Source organism: Macaca fascicularis, chromosome 1 (assembly GCF_037993035.2).
Source record: "Macaca fascicularis isolate 582-1 chromosome 1, T2T-MFA8v1.1".
NCBI lineage: Eukaryota > Metazoa > Chordata > Mammalia > Primates > Cercopithecidae > Macaca > Macaca fascicularis.
This window is the reverse complement of record NC_088375.1, coordinates 193,886,671-193,912,209: the sequence shown is the minus strand read 5'-3', so window position 1 is coordinate 193,912,209 and position 25,539 is coordinate 193,886,671. Positions and strand designations below refer to the sequence as shown.

The 25,539-nt window shown below is 45.2% G+C and overlaps 1 protein-coding gene across 3 annotated transcripts in view; it reads left to right on the top strand.

Moving 5' to 3' along the window:
- Positions 1 to 6,969: 6,969 nt before the first annotated feature.
- The window catches only part of CTPS1 (CTP synthase 1), a 32,675-nt gene continuing 14,105 nt past the window's right edge, over positions 6,970 to 25,539 (top strand). The window contains exons 1-9 of one of the 3 annotated variants that reach the window (XM_005543793.4): positions 6,970 to 7,103; positions 10,542 to 10,720; positions 12,073 to 12,243; positions 14,619 to 14,719; positions 15,863 to 15,979; positions 18,753 to 18,836; positions 19,352 to 19,432; positions 23,483 to 23,634; positions 24,946 to 25,078. In XM_005543793.4, coding sequence (XP_005543850.1) covers positions 10,555 to 10,720; positions 12,073 to 12,243; positions 14,619 to 14,719; positions 15,863 to 15,979; positions 18,753 to 18,836; positions 19,352 to 19,432; positions 23,483 to 23,634; positions 24,946 to 25,078 — 1,005 coding nt within the window. In that variant the 5' untranslated portion in view covers positions 6,970 to 7,103; positions 10,542 to 10,554. Of the gene's footprint in view, positions 7,104 to 7,271; positions 7,823 to 9,115; positions 9,259 to 10,541; positions 10,721 to 12,072; positions 12,244 to 14,618; positions 14,720 to 15,862; positions 15,980 to 18,752; positions 18,837 to 19,351; positions 19,433 to 23,482; positions 23,635 to 24,945; positions 25,079 to 25,539 lie in introns of those variants that run through there. The other 2 variants (XM_005543794.4, XM_005543791.5) reach the window with 2 other exon arrangements.

The window sequence follows — 25,539 nt, the reverse complement described above, 5'->3', positions numbered from 1 at the left end:
ATTAAAATAAAATTTGTTCTTTTAAAAATTTATCGTGGGTACATAGTAGGTGTATATATTTATGCGGTACATGAGACACTTTGATACAGGCGTGCAATGTGTAACAGTTACATCATGGAGAATAGGGTAGCCATCCCCTTAAGGATTTATTCTTTGTGTTACAAGCAATCCAATTATACTCTTTTTTTTTTTTTTTGAGACGGAGTCTCACTGTGTCGCCCAGGCTGGAGTGCAGTGGCGCGATCTCGGCTCACTGCAAGCTCCGCCTCCCAATTTGTGCATGGCCTCATACATCATAGTGTGGTTTTGATTTTATCATGAAGATAATGGAGTGTCATTAAGATAGAAAATTCCTATTCTTCCTTTCCTTTGCCTCATTTTTTGCTCACATTTTATAGACACACACACAAGTGACTTTAAATCCTTTCTTGAACAAAGTGGTTCATACTATTCTCCTGCCTCAGCCTCCCGAGTAGCTGGGACTACAGGCACCCACCACCACGCCAGGCTAATTTTTTGTATTTTTAGTGGAGACAGGGTTTCACCGTGTTAGCCAGGATGGTCTCGATCTCCTGACCTTGTGATCCGCCCTCCTCGGCCTCCCAAAGTGCTGGGATTATAGGCGTGAGCCACTGTGCCTGGCCTAATTATACACTTCTAGTTATTTAAAATGTATAACTAAATTATTACTGACTATAGTCACCCTGTTGTGCTATCAAATATAAAGTCTTTGTTTTTTTTTTTTTTTTTTTTTGCTTTTTTTTTTTTTGAGACAGGGTCTTACTCTGTCACCCAGGGTGGAGTGCCATGACATAATCTTGGCTCACTGCAACCTCTGCCTCTGTAGCTCAAGCGATCTTCCCACCTCAGCCTCCCCAGTAGTTGGGACTATGGGCGTGCACCACCAGGCTCGGCTAATTTTTTTGTACTTTTTGTAGAGATGGGGTTTTGCCATGTTGCCTGGGCTCGTCTTGAATGCCTGGACTCCATCGATCCAACCACCTCGGCCTCCCAAAGTGCTGGGACTACAGGCGCGAGCCATTGCGCCCAATCTACTAAGTCTTATTCATTCTTTCTAACTATATATTTTTTATACACATTAACCACCGCCTTCCCCTCCACCTCCCTTAAAATATAATTCGGTAAGTGCTATGCTCTGCGAAGTCCCAGCAGCAATAAAAGAATGGGAGAGAAGTGCTAACCCCAAATGAGGGAGAGAGGCTGCCCAAAAAAATTACTTTGGGGAAGTGGAGACCAAGTTGAGATGTGATGTGATGTTAGCAAGAAAAAGGCAGGAAGCAGGGGGATAGGTGAGAGCCAGCAGAGGTCTATGCAACGATCCATATGTGGAAAATAAAACATGGCATATTCAGAGAACTGAAAGAATCATTGTGGCTGGAGCATGGGGTGGGTGATGTGGCTAGAGAGGTAAACTGAGGCCAATTTGTGCATGGCCTCATACATCATAGTGTGGTTTTAACTTTATCCTGAAGGTAATGGAGTGTCATTTAGATAATTCCGATTCTTCCTTTCCTTTGCCTCATTTTTTGCTCACATTTTGTAGACACACACACAAGTGGCTTTAAATCCTTTCTTGAACAAAGTGAGGACATAAACCAACAAATTCACTAAATAACATAATTACAGCCAGTTCAAGTCATGAAAATCCAACATCATAGAGTTATATTAAAATAACATACAGCCAAAAAGAATATCTACACATGCAGCGTGTGCTTGAAGGATAAACCAGAAACTGGTAATAGTGATTGCTTCTGGGAGGAAACTTGGGTGGCTGGGGAACAGGTATGGAAGGAGGGCTTTTACTATGTATTCCTTTTTACCACTCGAATCTTGTGCCATTTAAATATCTATTAGAAACTAAAGAAAACATAAATAGTCCCAATCTGGGAAAAAAAACACAACAAATCTGTCACTAGTTCACTAGTTGTAGGCTGCCTTCTGCCCCATTTCTCACCCAGACAATCCATTAGAATGCCAGACTATAGTGACAGCGTATTCATATAAAAGTGGAAAGTCACTGAAGGAAGTCCTGGAGAAGATACAATAAGCAAGACTTGATGATGGGCAGAAAGAGGGGTAGAACAGAAAGACAATCTGAAGCGAGCCTTCACGTGTGCTCTCAGGAGGGTGTTTACATGTGTTCAGTCTCGGCTCCATCGTCTGTAATATAGTAATAATGACAGCATTTGCATTATAGGGTAGTAGTGGGAGTTATGGATGCTAGATGCTGGCTACTAAAAGGTCAACAAGACTGTACCTGATAAGGAAAGTGACACACAGAAAGGCTAAGTAACCTCAAAGAGATTCCAATCTGGCATGGAGGAGACAGATAAGTGAACAGGCAATCTCAGCAGGCTGTAATAAATCCCTCAGAGGAAGCACTGGGTGTGCCACGGACGTGTGGGAGGCGCCCTATCTTAGCCTGGGTTCCCTAGGAAGAAAGCCGGAGGTGGGTTCTTGAGTCAGCGAGTGACTGAGGAATATCCTCAGGTGAAGTCTGTGAGGGAGCGAGGGGAGAATGGGGCGGGGAAGAAGTGAGAAAAAGATATTTGTTTAGCTCAGGAGTTGGTACATTTTGGCCTTCAGACCCAAGCTCTATTTCTATAAAAAAGAGTATTATGGGAACACAGCTATAGTTCTATTGAAATAAGTCACATTCATTTAATCGATATATTATCTATGGCTACTTTTGCACCATGAAGGCAGAGTTGAGTGACTGCAAGAGACCATACGGTCCACAAAGCCTAAAATACAGACTGGTTCTTTTCAGGAAGTTTGCCTCAGCCTGATCCCGCCGGGAGCTCTAGAGCACCAATGGGATCACAGAGTTGGCCCACGTGTAGGCGAGGCATTTGGCCCGCCTCAAGACCTGGGTTTGGAAGGGAACTTGGGGTTCAGGACACATCCAGCCTGGGAACATAAATTTGGTAGTAGTCAGAATAAGGATTTTTTTTTTTTCTTTTTAGATAGAGTCTTGTTCTGTTGCCCAGGCTGGAGTGCAATGGCGCAATCTCGGCTCACTGCAACCTCCGCCTCCAGGGTTCAAGTGGTTCTCCTGCCTCAGCCTCCCGAGTAGCTGGGATTACAGACCTGCGCCACCACGCCTGGCTAATTTTTGTATTTTTAGTAGACGGGGTTTTGCCATGTTGGCCAGGCTGGTCTTGAACTCCTGATATTGTGATCCGCCTGCCTCAGCCTCCCAAAGTGCTGAGATTACAGATGTGAGCCACCGCGTCCAGGACAGACGGTTTTAATGACTAGATAATGACTGTAGAAAGAAGGGATCCTAGAACTGAGACTTGGGGCAATGTTTATAGTTCAGGAAGAAGAAAAGGAAGAGGATCTAGGTAGGGAGACCTAGAAGGAGAAACCTGTGAAATAGGAAAAAATGAACAGCAGGTGGTTTCCTAGAAGCCAAGTAAAGGACATGCATGTTTTAAGGAGGAAATGATCAGCTGTGACAAATGCTGTTAGGGAAGTGGTCAGTTTGGGGGCAGCTCTGGGGCTGTATAGCTGCACCCAGGAGCCCACAAGGAGACTGGGCCTATGGCTGGGGAGAGATGCAGCCCAAATATGTAAATACATACACATGTGCATGTGCGCATACACACACACACACACATGCATTCATGCCATGCACATACAGTCACACTGTTTTTTTTGTTTTTTTTGTTTTTTTTTGGAGACAGAGTCTCCTCTAGTCGCCCAGGCTGAAGTGCAGCGGTGCGATCTTGGCTCACGGCAACCTCTGACTCCTGGGTTCAAGTGATTCTCCTGCCTCAGCTTCCTGAGTAGCTGGGACTACAGGCGCCTGCCACCATGCCTGGCTAAGTTTTGTATTTTTAGTAGAGACGGGGTTTCACCATATTGGCGAGACTGGTCTCAAACTCCTAACCTTGTGATCCGCCCACCTTGGGCTCCCAAAGTGCTGGGATTACAGGCATGAGCCACCGTGCCCAGCCCACCGTTGTCTTTATTTGGCACCTGCAGACATTAGAGATTGGAGTCTAAGCTGATGTACAAAGAAGAGGTTTGAGAACATGGAGGTTAATTTTTGACGAGATCAGTTTCAGTGAAATTATATAAGCAAAATATCCTGATTGGAATTAGTTCAAGAGAGGAAAGAAATTGGAGACAGCAAGTACAAACAACATTTTTTAGGAGTTGTGCTGAAAAGTGAAACAGAGAAATGGAGGGGAAGCTGGAGAATGGCACAGAGTCCGGAGAGGGGTTTTAAGATGGAACAAATTGCAGCATGTTTGCATCACACTAGTGGAAAAGATCTACTAGAGAGGGAAAGACTGATGACGCAGGAAGGGACATTCTACTACACATTCTTGAGTTGATGAAAGGATACGGCACTTGCATACTAGACATTCTTTGAGTTGACAAATGGGTATGGCACTTGGAGCAAGAGAGGAGGTTGACCTGTAGGAGTGTGGGCAGTTTGTCCACGGTAACAGGAGACAACGCAGAGCTGGTGTGCACAGATGAAAGTGGTTGGTGGGTATGAAAAATCTCGACGGCTTCTATTTTCCTGTGAAATGGGAAGCAAGACCACCAGCTGAGGAGAATATGGTGGGGGGGGGGGGAGATGGAAGAGCTTTGAGGAAGAAGACAATGTCAAGTGGTCATTCAGAGGAGTGGCTGGGTGAATGGCTCATTTTTCCATCTCCCATAGCATCTTCATTACCTCAGCAAGTACGTTCTCAGCATCTATTATTTTCCAGGCACTTTGATAAACATCGAACGCTTCTTGAAAGAAGGTGTGACTGTAGAGTACCTTCAAAGACATCTCAAACTTTTTTTTTTTTTTTTTTTTTTGAGATAGAGTCTCACTCTGTTGCCCTGGCTGGAGTGCAGTGATGGGATCCTAGCTCCCTCTGGCCTTGAATTCCTGGACTCAAGCAATCCTCCCGCCTCAGGCTCTGGAGTAGCCAGGACTACAGATGCATGCCACCATGCTCAGCTAATTTTTGTATTTTTTGTAGAGATGGGGTCTCACTATATTGCCTAGGCTGGTCTTGAATTCCTGGACTCAAGAGATCCTCCTGCCCTGCCTCAACGTCCCAAAGTGTCAGGATCACAAGTGAGAGTCACTATGCCTGTCATTCCAAACATTTTTTAGATTTGGAGCTGAATGCAGCATGGGCAGGTTGTTAGGGTTGAAGCACTGGTGATCCAGATCTGGAAGGAGCCAGAAGCCTCTAAAAGAGGCCACTGCAGGAGCTTCCTGACCTGGTTTCTGGGAATCCATCTGTTTCAACGATTTTCCTGAAACACAAATCTGATCCCATCACATCTTTTTTTTTTTTTTTTTAATTCCTTCAATAAAGATAGTTAAGAACTTGTGGCAAACTGCTTTTAGGGAACAAAACAGGAACACTGGGGTACAGAAATAAGAGATTTACTTTTCATGGATACCCTTGTGTAGTGTTTGGGGAAAAATTATAACAATGTACATAAATTCACTACCCAAAGGAAGGTCAAAACCCTCTCAAAAGTTTCTATGGCTTTCCGCTATCCCTAGGAGAAAGAAGAGCCTTTGCTTTGTCTATAATGCTCTTCACAGTATGGTCCTACCCAACTCTTCAACCTGATCTCATGTTAATCTCGCTTCTTTTGGCCCTCGCGGACTTGCCTAGACCGGCCTTCCAATTCGGCTGTGCCGGCCTCTTTGGTCTTGCACACAGGCTTTTCCTTCTGCCTCACTTTTAAAAAAAATTATTATTACTGTTTATTTTTATTTTTATTTTTTTGAGACAGAGTCTCGCTGTGTCGCCCAAGCTGGAATGCAGTGGTGCCATTTCAGCTCACTGCAACCTTCGCCTCTCAGGTTCAAGCTATTCTCCTGCCTCAGCCTCCTGAGTAGCTGGGACTACAGGTGCCCGCCACCACGCCCAGCTAATTTTTGTATTTTTGGTAGAGACAGGGTTTCACCATATTGGTGAGGCTGGTCTTGAACTCCTGACCTTGTGATCCACCCGCCTACGACTCCCAAAATGCTGGGATTGCAGGTGTGAGCCACCGCGCCCGCCTATTATTATTATTTTTATACGAAACGGGGTCTCGCTATGTTACCCAAGCTGGTCTCGAACTTTTGGGCTCAAGCATGCCTCACTCTTATCCCCGCCTCTCCCTTTCTCATCTTTGCCAGTCTACTTAGGTCTCTGCTTCAAAGTCACTTTTTCAGGAGGGGGCTTCCCGCCTGAATTCCCAACCCCCACCGGACTTGGTCAGTCCCGAGCTGGGCACTCACTGCCCCAGCACCAGCCATCTCTGCAGCAAGCACCCATGACAACCATGAAGTGTAATGAGCTGCTCAGTGTGCCTCCCTACATCGTTAGTCCGAAAAGAGGGTCCCTCGGTGCCCGGCACAGTGCGTGGCACAGTCGGTGCTTAGGGAGCGATAGCTAGATGAAACCGTAGTTTTCGGGATCCTAGTCCATCCAAAGCAGCCGCCTTCGGGGCAGGTGTGGGGAGGAGGGAGGCCGACGAGGAGCCAGCGCCGCGCGGCTCTCCGCACTTCCGTCTTGGAGGCCAGGGGTGGCGCTGCCGCTGTCCCTCGCCCGGAGGCAGAGATGCGCTGGCGCGTCACGGCCAGCAGCCCACAGTGAAAAACTATTGGATGGAAGGCGACGCCCAGAACTCCAGGAGAACGCTGTGGGAGGACGCGAGGCCAGGCGACTAATAGGCCAGGTGTGAGTCCCCAAACAGCATTCTCCCCTTCAAGAAAGGAAGCTTGGGCCACAGGCTGGGACGGAAGCAGAGGGGCGGACACGCCGCCACTCGCCCGGCCTCGAACCGCCGGCGACTCAGCTCAGCCGAGGCGGCCAGGAGGTCCGCTGGCCCCGCGCCTGCGCACGCCGGGCCCCGCCCCGCCCCGCCCCGCGCCCTCCAGGCCCGCCCCGCCCTCCAGGCCCGCCCCGCCCTCCACCTTCTGCGTGCGCACAGCCTATAGCCCGCCTCCGTGAAAGACTGCCGGGCGCATGCGGTCGGGGTTGTTCACTGGCTGTCCGGGGCTCCACGCGCGTCGCCGGCCCGACTCTGTCGCTGACGGGAGGATCTGAAGCCGGCCGCAGGTAGGCCGACTCCAGGGATCCCGGGGGGAAACTGTTCTCCCGCGCAGTAGTCAGCGGCGCGAGCTGAGCCCGGCGCCGAATAGCCCCGCCGCCGGGGTGACGGACGTCGCTCCTACCAATCAGGGGCGAGGTGACTCGGCGTCCTGCCCAATGGGCTGTGTGCCTAACGGGAGTGGGGCGGGCGCCCCGGCCGGCGAGCTGCTGGCTCCCGCGCGCGGGCCTCGTGGCCGGGCGGTGCTGGGGAGAGGGGCCGAGCGGGGCGCGGGGCGCGGGGTGGCTTCAGAGGTTGCGGTGCTTGAGCCGCCGCGCTGGGCCGCGCCGAATCAGCTCTGCCGGGCTCGTCGGACGGATTAGGCCGTAGGGGCGTGGAGCGCCCCCCCAACCCCGTCCTTGCTCATCGTTTGCGAGGAAGCCCGGCAGCCGCCCATCCATTCAGGCGGTGCGGGCCTCGGGCCTCGGGCTCAGCCGCCTGGGGCTAGGCGGGGCGGCTCCGCGCCGTAGGACGAGGGGGCCTGCAAGCTCTCCGGCCCTGGGCCCCGCGGCTGGCCTTTGGGCCCCACGGCTTCCTCCCTTCCCGACGGCCGGGAGTCGGGGCGCTGGCAGTGTATAGAGCTCACCACGTTTGCGTAGCGCCCTTCCGTCCACACTCGTTGCAGTTTCGAATCCTCAGCGGCCCTGTGACGCGGGCGGCGTGGAGATTCTCACCCGCATTTCTTGAGGTGAGAACGCGCCTTGCAGGCAGCTCAAGTGACATGACTGAGGTCTGCACACGAGTGATGGGGGCTGGCACTTCATCTCATAACATTGAAAGAAAAAGCATTTTCCCCCCCTCAATCTTTGTTGAATTTTCGGATGTGTCTTGATATACGTTACTTCTGTGCCGGAAAACCTTCTTGCACCTTCCGTCACCTTCAGAATTAAGTTCAGATTGGGCATGCCAGTTTTTACATGATCTGGCCCTTGCCTACCTTTCCGGTTTGTCTTCCACCATATATCCCTCCCTCCCCGTCTTCTGCTTCTTGGCCTTAACCTCTGTTCTCTGTAGCTGCCCCACACCTGCCTGTTCACCCTGTTCCCTTTCCTGTGCTCTGAGTCTTGCAGTCAGTCCTTCAAGGCCCATTGCAAGTCATATCTACAAAACAGAAGCCGCCTGGATCCGCCCACTACCCCCAGGACTTCTCTTACCTTCCTCTGATGCCATGGTACTGAAAGCTTCTGCTCTCTTCGTCCCCCTTTATAGTCTAAACATGTTTTCTGTCTGCTTCCACCATCACTGAATTACTCATTTATTTGTTAATGTTTCATCTCTCCAACTGGACTGCCAGAAAGTTGAGATATGGGCCCAAATCTGATTAATGTTTATAGTCCCCAAGCACAGTAGCTGTCATGTAAGTCAGTACCCCATAAGGATGAATGAATGAGCCTCCCGCCTGGTCTTTGTGTACATTGGCGTATTTATTGCCAGGCACTGAGACTGCAAGAATCTAGAGAGAGAATCTAAAGAACGTAAAGAGAGATGTTACCCTCTTAGAGTAAAATTGGGACAAATCAAATGTAATTGGATAAGATGAATCTTTTGTAGAAGTAACTCACTCAGAGTGGCAGAGGAATTTCTGGGATCATCCAAAACTTAGGGAGACCAGGGTATAGTCTCAGTAAGAGATACGTCTGGTTAGAACATACGTAAAATGTACCTAAATCTGATTTTCATGTGTCAATAAGGAACTGTAAAGTGAGAGACTTAGGGTCAGATAAGCTTGGAGACACCGCATACTGTATAGCAGTGATGATAGTGCGAGTTTACTTACTAAACACTCCCAGGATTCTTGCGTTAAATGACTTGGTTTAATCAGCATTTCTCTGATGTATATCCATAAAACCCTTTTTGAGAATCCCATATGCATTTTGTTGAAAGCAGGGAGCATGCTTTTGGAAATGCTGCAGCAGAGGATGGAAAGAGCCTTTGGAGCCGGGAAGACTTCTGAGCATTCTTCCTTCCCTGCCAAGTGTGTGCTTTCCTGCTCTGGGGAGGGGGTGGGGCGGGGGAATGCTTCAAGCACAACTCCCTACTTTTCTTGTTCCTTAGTTTATTTTTATCATAATTTTGCTTCACATGGAACGTTCCTGAGGAGGAAAATGTCCTGACCATGCCAAAGTAAGCATTTTCTGCTACTTTCCTATTGTGTTTTTCATTTTGGTCACATTTGGGTTTGCTGACCAAATGGACGATTCTGGACCTCTGAAGCTGGGGACCAGTGATAAATCCTCCGTGATGAGCCTGTCACAGTCTCCTCACCTCTTGTCAATGCTGTTTTCACCTGCGTCTTGACTCTGCTGCCCTTACATCTTCTTTTATCTCTCCTTTCCCTGCCACTGTGGCACACTCTTGGGATTTAATCTCATCTCCCCTCTCTTTGAGTCCTCCGCCCATCATGTGCTTCAGACTCGTTTCTTATCTGATGTCCCTCTCCCCCAGTATTTACAGTCTTTCTTCATTGCATGCCTGGGAGAGATTTCTGACAAGGATCAAGTTATTGTTAAATTATAGAAGAGAACTACTTTTTTTTTTGAGGTAGTCTTATTCTGTCGTGCACACTGGAGTGCAGTGGCGTGATTCCAGCTCACTGCAACCTCTGCCTCCTGGGTTCAAGCGATTCTCCTGCCTCAGCCTCCTGAGTAGCTGGGACTACAGGCGTGCGCCATCACAGCCGGCTAATTTTTGTATTTTTGGTAGAGATGGGGTTTCCCCATATTGGCCAGGCTGGTCTCAAACTCCTGACCTCAAGTGATCCTCCTGCCTCTGCCTCCCAGAGTGCTGGGATTACAGGCATGAGCCACCGTGCCCAGCCAGGGAACTCCTTTTAATTATAGGAATTTTGGTTTAACTGCAACCACTTTTCAGTGTTGATGTTCTTTCCTTTTAGTCTATCTTTTATAACCTAGAGGAGCTTTGTTTTCTTGATGATACATTGTAGTTTAGCCAAAGACATTATTTATTTCCTGGAGAACTGGAGTGCTTATCCAAGTTTGAATTTTTTTCCCATGTAGGGAAAACAATGAGGCACCTGCCTGGTATCTCAGTGTCTGGCAGGGATGTCAGCAGACATGTGGGTTGTAGTGTTATATCAACCAGCTTAGAGCTGGTTTTATTAGGTTGACTCTGAAGGTTATTAGTTGTCAAAGCTTTAAACAAAAAACTATGTTATTAGAGTAGCAGTTGTTTTTCTACACATATTTGACTAAAGCCATTCAGTGATCCAAGAGATGTTTGTTACGATCCTATTTAAACTTGAAGACAACCTTTTGAAGTCCTGTGACAGAGAAACTAAGGCTTCAAGATGGTTCATAGCTAATAATTGGCAGAGCCAGTATTTGAACCCAGATGAGTTTGGTTTGTTGAGATATATTTATTTCATCTGTAATTTTTCTCTTTTCCAGGTCAAAGAGTAAAATGAAGTATATTCTGGTTACTGGTGGTGTTATATCAGGAATTGGAAAAGGAATCATTGCCAGCAGTGTGGGCACAATACTCAAGTCATGTGGTTTACATGTAACTTCAATCAAAATTGACCCCTACATTAACATTGATGCAGGAACATTCTCTCCTTATGAGCATGGTAAGCACAGTGGATTTCTTCATAATAATTGCATGTGGAAGATGTCAGCACTTGGGAATTATGTGCAGTTTGCATAACTTTTATTTTCTGCCTTCTAACAGGTCCCTTAATATAGCAGAATGATACTTTTTTCACCTAGACAGGAAGAATTCTGTTTTTTTTTTTTTTTTTTTTTTTTGAGACAGGATCCCATTCTGTCCCTCAGGCTGGAGTGTAGTGGTGTGATCATGGCTCGCTGTGGCTTCCACCTCCTTAGCTGAAGCGATCCTCTCACCTCAGCCTCCTGAGTAGCTAGGACTACAGGTGTAAATCACCAGGCCTGGCTAATTTCTAAATGTTTTGTAGAGGTAGGGTTCCACTATGTTGCCCAGGCTGGTCTTGGGTCCTCCCACTGTAATCCCAAAGTGCTGGGTATTACACGTGTGAGCCACCATGCCCGATTGCATTTTACTTCTTTGTTGTTATTGAGAACCTATCAACTGTGTGACATGCGACTGTGGCTGTTACTTCAAAGATTAATTGCTTAAAACTGGGAGAGATGTTAAAACATAGCTCTTGTTTTAAAATTCTGCATTCATACTCCTACTCTCTAGCGTTGAGGTGAAAATCTACAAGCATTAAGTGTCACTAGTGCAGAAATCCTCATGTAACAAATAGCAGCAGGAAAAGATCCGTACACTTGAGTGATATTTAATACAGAATTCTTGAGCAGAGGATGAGTTATCTCTCTGAGGGAGAAAATGAGACATTTTTTTCCTTTCCTGTGTTTGAGCTTGTCTCCTATTGTAGTGGTAGGAATGAATCATTCTGGGCAAAATTTCTAGAGTGAAGTTTCATGGAATGAATGTGCAACAAAGGAATGGGGGAAATGTGTGCAGTTTCACAAATTTGTTTAGAACAAAAGCAGAGCTCAAAAGCTGATTTTTGTAATCAGCACAAACTTAATATGCATATATCCAGGCTTTGAATCAAATATTTTTATCACACTTTAAACCATATTATGCTTAATTAGGAGACTTCTCTGAAGGCTCTTTTTTCCCTAGGCAGCAGATGCTATATACTACTGTAGGGTCCTGTATACGCACAGCCCGTCATTCCCTCCCATCCCTTGCCATTTTATAACTCTTCTTAAGAATGAGTTTGTTGACAGACTAGAAGTATGAAGTTACCTTTTAGAGAATATCTGGTAATTTTTCTTTTTGTGTGTCATGTTTAGTTTTCTAGAAGTGAATTTCTGTGCTTCCTATCATGTAATTGCACACGTTGTTATGAGTGTTTTATTTCAGAATTGCAGTTGTGCCACGGTATAGGTATTTTTCACTTAACCTAAATGGTTTCTCTGTTCACTGCAGGTGAGGTTTTTGTGCTGGATGATGGGGGGGAAGTAGACCTTGACCTGGGTAACTATGAGCGTTTCCTTGACATCCGCCTCACCAAGGACAATAATCTGACCACTGGAAAGATATACCAGTATGTCATTAACAAGGAACGGAAAGGAGATTACTTGGGGAAAACTGTCCAAGGTAATACTGGATTTACCTTTAGAGCTTAAAAGTCTTAACCAGTTTAATTTCTTCCCCCCTCCCACCTCTACACAGATGTATAATTCCCTTTTGAGTAGAAAAGTTTACATCGTATGTGATTTCAGCATGAAACTCACAAGGTATTGTTACTGAAATATGCCTTCAGTTGAAAAATCAGAATTATATTGTTGTTTGCTAAAAAAAGAATTTGAAGAACCACTTCTTCATTGAAGCTTGTCAGTCCTGCCAAGGCAGCATGATATGAGTCCAGAGAACTGTTGTTTTTACACAGTAATGAGTGTGAAAGTGGTAAAGGCAACTCGATTAGGGCATTAAGCCAGATGGCATGTATGTGTGCATCTGGGACTTACTATGTATAGAAGTGAGAAGGAAATGAGCATCCATTGTGTATACTGGTTTCCAGGCCGTCAATGCCATATGGCCTAGGAGGAGCCTGAGAAGTGGGTTTCTGGGTCCTCCCAAGCTTTCACTGGCACAGCTTCGCTTACATCTATTTGCTGTTTCGGGGTTTTGTACAAGCATTCATTTAAGGAAAATGTTTTGCTGCTTTAAAAAGGTGGGGATGGAAAACTACTGATCTAGTATAATGGCAGTGGCCCAAATTTGGAGGGGTTGCTGAAAAGTGGCTTTAATCTGAGTTATGAGAGCAAATCTGCTTTTGGCTTTAGACTTTACTGGCCTGAAAGCTGAGGGTCACACTGACAGCTGGCTCTGGTCTGGGGCTGCCCTGGCGAGATTCTGGGCTAATTGGGTCATATTTGGATCTTAGCTTCCCCTCTCACTAGCTTTGTGAACATGGGCAAATTAACCTCTTTGAAATGTGGATTCCTTTTCTGTAAAATGGAGACAGTAACAACACCTACCTCTCTGGGTTGTTAGGAGGATTAAAGGAAGTAAAAGTCAATGAAGTGTTCCCTGACTTCCTGACACATAGAAAGGAATCGGGAATTAGAATGGTTTTGATTATACAGTTTGCTGTTTGTTTATTCATCATCCATCAAATTTGCATTGAATGCTCACTGCAGTCAGACGCTCACTGGTGCTGGTAATGCATGTGATGAGCAAGACCAGAGAGGTCATTGCCCACACGGAGGTTACCTGTGGGGGAGGCAAACAACAAACATACAACAAAACGAGACGTCTGTCAGAAGCAGTGAAGAATCCAAGTGGGGTGATGACAGAAAGAATGACTGGGAAAAGCCACTTTGGGCAGGTGGTTGGGGAGCCTCCCAAGAGAGGCCATTTGAGCTGAGAGGCCAGTCACAGGGAGAGTGGAATGAGAAGTGTGGAGGCGCAGGGCTACGAAGGCTTGGTTGGTCCAGGAATGGAGGGGAGGCCGGCATGGCTGAGGCAAAGTGACCGAGGGGGATGGTCAGAGAGCGGGGGTGGTAGCCACAGCCAGGTTCTACCCAGTCTCGGCTGCAGCAAGAAGCTCGGAGTGTACTCAGAGAAGTGGGAAGCCACCGAAAAGTTGAAGCGTGGGAGTGATGAATTCTGACTTGAATTTTAAAAGATCACTTTGACACCATGTGTGGAGTAGATAATGCATATTCTCCTGCGTGAGGCAAATGAATATCCTTGTGCATGAGGCATTGCTGTAACTGGAGTGACCTGGAGTTAAACAGTAATCTTCACCTTTTAGGAACTTGCAGTCTGTGCCCAGCAACTATGATTTTTGAAGTGTTGAGCAATTGCTGGCATTCTTTGAGCACTGACATGGCAGGTGCTCTACCGAGCATTTTACAGGTGCTGTCTCACAAAATTTCCACAACTTAACATGTTGTTAAGCTTAAAATGGTTAAAACAAGCTTAAAATGGTTCTATAATTGACCCAAAGATCCACAACTAACGAGTCATGGGACTGAGGTTTGAATCCAGACATTCTGACCCCGGGTGCTGTGCTCCTAACGACTCTGCTGTGCTGTGCTGGCTCACTGCAGTAGATTGTTTACTCTTTGGTAAACTGGAAACATATGGAACAGGGTCCTAGAAGTCTCTTGTTCCTGGAAATGCACTGAAGTGTAGTGTGCCCACCTTCATCTGTGAGCAATAGGGTTGGCCATACTGATGTGTGACTCTGCACAGGGGCATATGTGCCCGTGTGGCTCAGGACACTACTCTCAGCCTTGCTCTGTTGCAGGGCTTCCAGCAACAACTTGGACATCTGGCTGCAGGAAGTGTGAGCTCAGAGATTTGTTGAGACCAGTTAAAGGGGGCCTCAAAAGTATTTTTATGACCCTATTGCTACTGTCTCCAGGCAGAGAGTGCCGCAGTTTGTTTTCACAGTCAGTGCATTTGTCTCGATCAATGTAGATGGACAAGCGTAAGTTCCCTGTTTGTTTTCTCTTTCCCAGTTGTCCCTCATATCACAGATGCAATCCAGGAGTGGGTAATGAGACAGGCGCTAATACCTGTAGATGAAGATGGCCTGGAACCTCAAGTGTGTGTTATTGAGGTTTGTATGATTCTTGCACATGTGAACAAGTGTACTCATCTCCTTAGTCAGCCATCAACAACTGATAAGACATTTCCCAGTGGAGCCCTTGGCCTTCCTATCTGTGTTGGTGCAGTATGTTGCAATGTGGCAGGTAAGGGCATAGTAACAGTCATGTGGAATGGCCATGCAAAGGAAAACCGTACTTTGCCCAAAGAGTGCTCCTTTTTTTTTTCTTTTTCTTTTTTTCTTTTTTTTTTTTTTTTTTTAGCATCTATAGATTTACTTAGTACTGACTATTCCCATGAGTAGTGTGACACATTTTCATCTGTTTCTTAAGCAAGTCAGCAGATCTTTTGCTTTCTTCTGGCAAGAGCATTCATCTCCAAATGAGCTTCATTTGGTTTCAGTATCTGTACTCCTGCTGTGCTGATCCTAGCTGTTAGATCTCAGTGTTCCTCAGATAACAGGAGACTCAGAAGTTCCAGCAGTTTGTTTATAACCAATGCTTTTTTTTTTTTTTTTTGAGACAGGGTCTCACTGTCACCCAGGCTGGAGTCCAGTGGAGCAGTCATGGCTCACTGCAACCTTGACCTCCTGGGCTCACGTAGTTCTCCTACCTTAGCCTCCCGAGTTGCTGGAACTACAGTGTGCACCACCATGCGCGGCTAGTTTTTGTACTTTTTTGGGAGAGGCAGGGTTTCACCATTTTGCCAATGGCTTTTGAGCTCAAGCCATCTGCCTGCCTTGGCCTCCCAAAGTGCTAGGATTACAGATGTGAGCCACTGTGCCCAGCCAACTGATGCTTTTCAGTATAAAAATTATTTATGGTTAACTAAGGAGATAAGATTTAGGTGTTTTTTTTTTTTTTTGCTTTGTCACTGCGATACAGATAACCTTCCTGACACCTCTCTCAGCTGACCTTTTTCTTGAAATGATGTGGAAAGTTCCACAATAACCTTTGGGAACGATGAGCCTGTCCAAAAGAGTAACCTTTTAGTACAAAGAGATGTCTAATTCTTGTTAACTAACATTATACAGGGTTAGAGAGTCCACGTTACATAATTACGCATCACTGAATCAGGAAGACAGACAGTTGTTAGAAAACTAAACTGCCAGAGAAGGGTTTAGTGCCTAACCTCTGAAACAACTTTGTTCTTCTAGCTTGGTGGAACCGTGGGGGACATAGAAAGCATGCCCTTTATTGAGGCCTTCCGTCAGTTCCAATTCAAGGTCAAAAGAGAGAACTTTTGTAACATCCATGTCAGTCTAGTTCCCCAGGTAAGTAAGACATTGAAAGTTTTACTCTGGGAGAGATGGAGAGGAGGGAGGAAAGGTAAACTGGAATGGTTTTTACTTATTGTGTAGTAGTTTTCACTTGAGGTGCAGGAAGCAGAGAATAAAGAACTTTGTAAGTTTAAATTTGTTACAATCATACTTTTTTGAAAAGATCAAATAGAGGCCGGGCGCGGTGGCTCAAGCCTGTAATCCCAGCACTTTGGGAGGCCGAGACAGGTGGATCACGAGGTCAGGAGATCGAGACCATCCTGGCTAACACGGTGAAACCTCATCTCTACTAAAAAATATAAAAAAACTAGCCGGGCGAGGTGGCGGGCGCCTGTAGTCCCAGCTACTCAGGAGGCTGAGGCAGGAGAATGGCGTAAACCCGGGAGGTGGAGCTTGCAGTGAGCTGAGATCCGGCCACTGCACCCCAGCCTGGGCAACAGAGCAAGACTCCATCTCAAAAAAAAAAAAAAAAAAAAAAAGAAAAGAAAAGATCAAATAGAAAACATTTGAAAAATCAGGGCAGTTGCAGTTGCAGATGTAGATTGGCCGTGTGCATTTGTCTTTACAGTGTGGTGGAACTAGAGTAAAGAGGCTGTTTTTAAAGCAAATCTTGTGGAGAGGAGTCAATAGTAACAAAAATTAGGAAGCTGGAAGGCAGATGGATGCATAGAAACCAACTAAGCTGACCTTGAGTGCCAGATCTTATGCCTGCAGCAATGAAAGCAGAGAAGCTACCCTGTTTGCCCTGCAGAACCCAAAGCTCAGGAGCGGGATGAGGGTGGACCTTATGTAACTACTGCTTCAGAAGACTCAGACCCTGACATCTTTTTCCTAAAGTGCACAGTTGGGCATTAACCTCCTCCCACCTTGGCAGAAGACTGGAGGCTTGTTCTCTGGAGAGGGTTCCTGGATGAGCAGACACTAGGGACAGTTGAGGGCGGTAACACTGGACTACAAACATGGGGTTGTGTGTAATGTTACGCTGTTGACACTCCTTGCCTTCTTCCACCACTTGGTTCCCAGAATTGACATGTTCAGGCTTGGCCATTCCACGTGGGAGATTGTAAGATTGTCCTCTGGGGTATGGATAGCCCAGGATAAAAGACACTGGCTCTGGGGGCTCCCCGTGAAATAAGCCAGCCAGATTTTCACCAAGACAAGCCTACCCACTCACACAGAACTTACAGGTAGCATTGGAGCAGGCCTCCATACACTTGGAGAAAGCATCTGATAGGTAAGAGACCAAGCAACAGAAAGCAACTTACAGGGAACTGAGGCTCTACAAGCAGAGGAAACTTTAAAAAAAACCAAAAAACCCAAAAATGACCAGTCATTACTATTCTTAGAAAATTAAAAGGAGATAAGGTATATCCATTAGATAAGAACTGGATGCTGTAAGAAAGAAACATTGAGAGAACATAAAAGAATCCTTGGAAATTAAAAATTGGGTAGCAGAAATGAAAAAGTTAAGAGAAAGTAAGTTGAGGAGATACCTAAGGAAGTACAGCAAAAAGACTAAGAGATAGAAAATAGGAGAAAAGGTAAGAAAAATTAGAGGACCGGCTCAGAAGTTCTAACTTCCAAATAATAGGAGTTCCAAAAAATAAGAACAGAGAAACGGAAGTATAATCTTAACCCCAGGGGTCAGCAAACGATGGCCTATAGGCCACAGGAACCTACCCCTGCTTTATGGAAATCAAGTTTATGGAAATATAGCTGCGTCCATTTGTTTATGTGCTGTCTGTGGCTGCTTTTGCACTGGAACAGTAGAGTTGAATACTTGTGGCAGAGACTGTGTGGCCCACAAAACCTAAAATATTTATCATCAGGCCCTTTACAGAAAAAAATTTCTGACCCCTTATCTGAACAATTCAAGGAAATTTCTAGACATCAGTTTCTGGGTTGAAAGGGGGCCCCCTTGGTGCCTAGCATATTGGATGACAGATGACCCACACCAAGGCATATTATTGTGAAGGTTCAGACTAATGGGGCAGAAGTTCTAAAAGGCTCTAAAGAGAAAAATCAAGAATCATTGTGCCATTGGACCCCTCAGCAACAATACTGGAAGCTAAAAGACAGTGATGCGATTTCATTAAAAATTCTAGTGGAGTCTGGGCATGGTGGCTCCCACCTGTTATCTCAGCAGTTTGGGAGGCAGAGGTGGGAGGATTGCTTGAGCCTGTGAGTTTGAGACCAGCCTGGGCAATGTGACAAGACCCTGTGTCTATTTTAAAAAAAAGTCCAACAGAAAATGATTTCCATCCTACAAGTCCGTATGTAACGTCTATCTGTTAAGTGTGAGAGGAGAATAAAGATAATTTAGTCCAGAAAGGAAAAGTGTGGCACGTGGTTTGGGAACAGTATTTAAATACTTCAAAAGGATGTAAACCCGAAAGAGGGCTGCAGGCACAGGAAAGTGTCTAATGGGGGCAGGATCCTCATTTAACAGGGAAATCAATAGAAAATGGCTCCAAGTAAATGTGAAGAAGTGGCACACCAGCAAGATCAGTTAAGAATTGAAGAGCGGTGGTTTCTAGGGATTGGAAAGGGGAGAGTGGGTGAGGGCCGATACTGCTTACAAGCTCCGTAGAACCATTTGACTCTAAAATGCATGCACATGTAACTTTGACAAACATAAAAGCTAAATTATGTAAGTGACCAAATGATCTATTTCCTTTTTAAAAGGGGTTCAAGGAAAAGTCATACTTGAAAATTCCTTATCAGAGAGAAACTAACTTTTTTTTTTTTTTTTCCTTTTGTAAAATAGCCAAGTTCAACAGGGGAACAGAAGACTAAACCCACCCAGAATAGTGTTCGGGAACTTCGAGGGCTTGGGCTTTCCCCAGATCTGGTAAGATTTCCTGATAACTGGTTTCAGTGTAATCTTTTATGTGTAGTTAAGATCACTCTTTCATGACAGACAAGACCGTTGTCTTTTTGGCTTGCTTTTGATAATTGATGATGGGGAAAATAGGATTAGTGCTTTGAACCGGGCTCTAGTTTGCCACTTGTTCCTGCTTGGCACGTGTTAGGTCTTGTACTCCCCAGACCTTATTTTTCCTCTCAGTCCTTTTATTCTCATTTTTACTCCCACCTGGGAACACTAATGGAGGAAAACCCCAGAGCTCTTGTAGTTCATTAATGTATTCATTTGTATTGCCATTCTCTTATATTTCTCCAGTTTGGTGTTTAGGGATTTTAGCTTTGAAACGGGTCATAATATTTTTATGGATTATGTGCCTGGTGCTGAGATTAACATTTTCGTTCATCTTAACGATGTGAAGTCTGTTTTAATTTCAATCAGGGAAAACCCCTACTTTTGTCATCTTTTCCTTCTGTCTAAGCCATCTTGTTCTCTACTGCTAGGTCGTATGCAGGTGCTCAAATCCACTTGACACATCAGTGAAGGAGAAAATATCAATGTTCTGCCATGTTGAGCCTGAACAAGTGAGTAGAAATTCCCATCTCTAATAAGTTGTTTTTTGCTTTTAATTGTTCTAAAGCCTCTTGATGAGTTTCATGAGGCTTGTGTTACTTTCTAATTAGAGATAGTGGGCTGTTCCAGAAGAACCCATCGCCATCGGCTCTGATTTGCCATTCCTTGCCTCTCCTGGTTCCCCAAACACATTTGTGTCCTTCCTGCCTCTTCTCCGTGCCTCGTTGTACTTTGTGCTCCAGCCAGGTGGAGTATCTTTCGGTTCCCCTAGTACCCCCACTGTCCCTGTGATTGTACTTTTGCACTGGCTAATTTCTGTTAAGAACCCATGTCCCCCTCTTCCTGTTGGCTTGGCGGTCTCCTACTCACTCTCATCCTTCAGGTTCTAGCGAAGACAGTGTTGTTTGAGAAGCTTTAACTGCCAAACCTCCTGGCCCTTGGCCTTCAGGGTTAACTGCGTCCTTCTCTGGGCTCCTGTGTGGTGTCTCACGTATGCTGCCAGTGGGCCCATCTTTCTGGTGTGGGTGTGTGTGTGTGTGTGTGTACACACGTGTGTGTGTACATGTGTGGTGTGTATCTCCCTTCACAGACTCTGAGCTTCTGGAGGGCAAGGGCCACCTCATTCAACTTGATGTTTCTGGTGCCTGGTGTCTAGGGTGTTGTAGGCTGTCACAGAGATGTTAGTGTTATTGTTACTGCACCTGTGATGCAGGAAATCCAAAATTTGGAACCTGTAATGTATCTAAGTGTGGTGCTTAGTATGGAAATTCCAGTGGTGATACGTTGAGCATGTAGCTTTGGCCAGGTTTTAGATATTTCTGTCCTAGCAAGTGAAGGAAATTTAATTCTGTAGCAGAATAGGTTGTCATTAAAATTGCTCAATTTTTTTTTTTTTTTAAATTGAGACGGAGTCTAACTCTGTCACCCAGGCTGGAGTGCAGTGGCGCGATCTTTTGGCTCACTGTGATCTCCACCTCCCAGGTTCAAGCGATTCTCCTACCTCAGCTTCCTGAGTAGTTTGGATTACAGGTGTGTACCACCACTCCCCGCTAATTTTTGTATTTTTAGTAGAGATGGGGTTTCATTATGTTGGCCAGGTTGGTCTCAAACTCCTGACCTCAGGTGATCCACTTGCCTCAGCCTCCCAAAGTGTTGGGATTACAGGCGTGAGCCACTGCGCCCAGTCTTAAAATTATTCACTATTAAAAATGTAATAAGTATTTCCATATTTAAGTTTAAATTTTTTTGCTTTTTTTTTTTTGAGATGGAGTTTTCACTCTTTCATCTAGGCTGGAGTGAAGTGGAGCAATCTCAGCTCACTGGAACCTCCACCCCCTGGGTTCAAGTGATTCTCCTGCCTCAGCCTCCAGAGTAGCTGGGATTATAGGCGCCTGCCACCACGCCCAGCTAATTTTTGTATTTTCAGTAGAGATGGTGTTTCGCCATGTTGGCCAAGTTGGTCTGGAACTCCTGACCTCAAGTGATCCACCTGTCTCGGCCTCCCAAAGTGCTAGGATTACAGCTGTGAGCCACCACGCCCGGCCTTGCCTTTTTTTTTTAATAGACGAGGTCTTGCTGTGTCACCCTGGCTAGAGTGCAGTGGTGCTGTCATAGCTCACTGCAGCCTGGGCTTAAACAGCCCTCCTGCCTCAGCCTCCTGAGTAGCTCATACCTTAGGCGGAAGCCACCATGTTCAGCTATTTTATTTTTTGTAGAGATGAGGTCTTGCTATGTTGCCCATGCTGGTCTTGAATTCTTTGGGCTCAGGCAGTGTTCTTGCTTCAGCCTTCTAAAATGTTGAGATTACAGGCGTGAGCCACCATGCCCAGCCTTGCTTATTCTTTTAATCGGAATATTTATCTTACTGAATTGACTTGATATAGTCTGAATACAACTCTTTTATCAGGTATGTGATTTGCACGTACTTTCTCCGTAACTGTGCCTTGTCTTTTCATTTTCTTTTCTTTTCTTTTTTTTTTTTTTTGAGATGGAGTCTTGCTCTGTTGCCCAGACTGGAGTGCAGTGGCATGATCTCTGCTCACTGCAACCTCTGCCTCCCGTGTTCAAGTGATTCTTCTGCCTCAGCCTCCCGGGTAGCTGGGACTACAGGCGTGTGCCACCACGCCTGGCTAAGTTTTGTATTTTTAGTAGAGATGGGGTTTTGCCAAGTTGACGAGGCTGGTTGCGAACTGACCTCAGGTGATCTGCCTGCCTCGGCCTCCCAAAGTGCTGGGATTACAGGTGTGAGCCACCACACCTGGCCTTCATTTTCTTAATAGTGTCTTTTAGAGCACAGACACTTTTAAATTTCAGTGAAGTCCAGTCTGTTTTGTTCTTTTATGGATTGTGCTTTCACTGTCGTATCTAAGAACTCCTTGCTTAACCAAGGTCATGAAGATTTTCTTGTAAAAGTTAGTTTTAGGTCTTACAGGATCCATTCTAGCTTAACTTTTGTGAGTAGTGTGAGGTAAGGGTTGAGATTTTTACATGTGGATATCTACTTGTCTCAGCCCTGTTTGTTGAAAAGACTATCCTTGGATACTATTCCATACTTTTTAAAAATAAAGGTACATTATAGATTTACTAATCTTTATAAAGTTGTTTAGATTTATTTATAGCTATTCATAATTTTCATTACTACTGTGAACTTTTAAAAATTACATTTTCTGATTAGATATGGCCCATGTATAGGAGACCCTGCTGACCTCTGTCCATTCATCTATAGCCTAGCAACCTTACTAAAATTCTATTAGTACTGATTGTTTACCTGTAAATTCTTTTGGTTTTTATGGATAAGCAGTGATATTGTATGCCTTATTCAGTGGCAACCGCTTCTTGTTTTCTGGTTCATTTTTTTTTTTTTCTTATCTAATGATAATTGCTAGTATCTTCAGTACATCATTGAATAGAAGTATTGAAAGTGACCATTCTGGCCTTGTTCTGGACTCTAAATAGTAAGCATTAATATTAAACCATGTGATGTTTACTGTGGGTTTTTTATATTGCCGAATTTTCCCTAATCTTAATTTACCAATCATTTTTATTATGAATTTGGTTTTGAATTTTTATCAAGTCTGCATCTACTGAGGGAATTTTTTCTTCCTTAATCAATTTTCTATTTATGTGGTGAATTCCACTGTTAAATTTCCTAATGCAGTAGTTCCCAAACTTGACTGCACACTGGAATCGCTTCGGGAGCTTTAAAAGTACTGTTGCCTGCCTCCTACCCCGAGAGATCCTAATTCAAGTGGTCTACGGGGCAGCATGGGCTTTTGACCTTTTATAAGCTCTGAATGATTCCAGTATGCAGCTGAGTTTGAGAACCACTGTTCCTAGTTAAACTATTCATGGGTTCGTGGACATGATTTTTTTAAACTACATTTGTGGTTTGGATCATGAATTTTTTTTTTTTTAGACAGGTTCTGGCTCTGTTGCCCAGGCTGGAGTATAGTGATGCGATCTTGGCTCACTGCAACCTCCAACTCCCAGGCTGAAGTGATCCTCCCACCTCAGCCTCCCGAGTATCTGGGGCCATGGGCACATGCCACCACACCCAGCTAATTTTTGGGTGTTTTTTTCAGGCTGGAGTGCAGTAGCACAATCTCAACTCACTGCAACTTCAAACTCCCAGGCTCAAGTGATTCTCCCATCTCAGCTACCCCCCAGGTAGCTGAGACTACAGGCACATGCCACCATGCCTGGCTAAATTTTGTATTTTTTGTAGAGACAGTTTTATCACATTGCCCAGTCTGGTCTCGAACTCCTGAGCTCAAGCAGTCCTCCTGCCGTGGCCTCCCAAAGTACTAGGATTACAAACATAAGCCATCTTGCCCAGCCATGAATTTTTTTTAAAGGACTTTTGCATCCATGTTCATAATAGATTGGCCACTAATTTTCTGTTCTATTCTTGAGTCTGTTTTAGTAATTTATCTTTATCTAGAAAATTGTCCTTTTTTCTCTTTTCAAATACATAATATTTTTACAAGGTCACATAGCTAGTAGGAGGCTATAAGCCTGGTAAGTTTTTGCTTTTATTTAATAACTTGCTTTTTTCTAAACAGGTGATCTGCGTCCACGATGTCTCATCCATCTACCGAGTCCCCTTGTTGTTAGAGGAGCAAGGGGTTGTAGATTATTTTCTTCGAAGACTTGACCTTCCTATTGAGAGGCAGCCAAGAAAAATGCTGATGAAATGGAAAGAGATGGCTGACAGGTTTGCCTGCAATGAGGAGCTGGGAGCTCTAGCCTCCTTTACTTTTTTGTAGGGCTGGTGAAGCTGACTCTAGCCCTAGCCCTTTTGCATTTCTGCCATCCACACATTAGAAGGGCCTTTGTAGTAAGACATGTTCAGAAAGAATCTTAACTATCATGTTGCTGTGGCACAGATGAGGAGATCCTGATAGGGCCAGGCCAGGTGCTGGGCCTGCAGGCACTGAGTTCGGGTTATGTCTTAACACGCTTGTCCCTTACCAAGATCAGTGCAAACAGGCATCCCGGTGGCAGCGGGTGAATGTGCATACCCGAAGCCCACATGAATGGCTGACAGTGGCTGGAGCACTCCTGGGTACCACCCCAGAGATCTGAGCTGTGTTAGGGAATGTGTGTCTCACCCCACACCAGAAAGGGATCACATCAGGAAGGGGATGTGTTGCTGCCTACTCCACTACATTCTTTTAAGGCTCGGTGGTTCTGTCACATCCCTTCAGAGATCTTCACTTCGTGTCTTAGAGCAATGGGCAGGCCTTATCTTAGTTGCAAGATCAATATGACGGCCTAGAAGCATTTGGAGAGGGCGTACTCATTCCATTGCTCTGTGAGAATCGTTTTTCATTTCAACATTTTCCCTTCAGTCTTTGTCTGCTTACATGTAGCTACCAGAATCGCACAGTTTTATCATCTTTTTTCATAAAACATTATAAGCATTTTGTTCTATTATTATATTCTACAATGAAAACTTTTAATGAGTGGGGACTTTTCTATTTTGTGAATGTCCCATAATTTGTTTGACACTTGCTTTCATCCCATTAATTCTTTTGAATTGTCTGTTTATGTCTGTTAATTTTTTTGGCCTTTGGTATGAAAAAAAGTTTTTGTAGGCAAATTTGTGTGAGGTACTGAAACTGTCTCTTTATAAGTTTCCCAAAAAAAAAAAAAAAATCTTTCTTTACAAAGCCTGCCATGTTGATCTGAAAATTACTTCCTCTTTACTGGTCTCTACACAGAACTCAGATAATAGCCATTCCCGTTATATTCTTCCCAGATGTGTTTTTATGGGGGTTTTTGAGGCAGGGTCTCACTGTTGTCCAGGCTCTAGTGCAGTGGTACAGTCAGCTCACTGTAACCTCCAACTCCTGGGCTCAATATCCCCTCGCCTCAGCCTTTCAAAGTGCTGGGATTATAGGATTATGGGCGTGAGCTCACTCCTGGCCAGACGTGTTTTTTTTTCTCTTAAAATAGCTATTTTGGTCTCATGATAGCGTGTACCTTCTGAGTAACTGGGTATTTCTTGACGTTTGTTTGATAGATATGATCGTTTGCTGGAGACCTGCTCTATTGCCCTTGTGGGCAAATACACGAAGTTCTCAGACTCCTATGCTTCTGTCATTAAGGCTCTGGAGCATTCTGCACTGGCCATCAACCACAAATTGGAAATCAAGGTAAGGAGGGTGGCACAGGTACAGCCGACAGATGAGCAGGAAGCAGTCTGTAGTCTCCTAGGTGCCGCCTCATATCTGCTTTCTGTTTTTGGAGCTCGGAATTACTTTTTAGGGATTAAAAAGATTTGTGGTTGCTTCCTGGCTTCGAGAAGACAGTAGAGCATTTTCAGGAATTAATGAAGGGGAGAGATGGCTAGAGGAGAGGGTGAGAGAGACTTGAGTTCTTGGCTCTGACTATCAGGTAACCAAATAAAATGCCCTGTGGAAATGGGGGCCGCTGGTGGACCACAGGCATGCTGCACAGTTGACAGCTGGAGGCTCTCGAAGACTTTGTTGGCATGTGGGCTGCCTTTCCTAACCTGTGCTCCTCACTTATTGCAGAGTGGGAATGACAGTATTGACCTCATAGAGCTGTGAGGTTTCTCTGGGATGCAGGGCGGGCACTCAGTAAATGGTAGTTA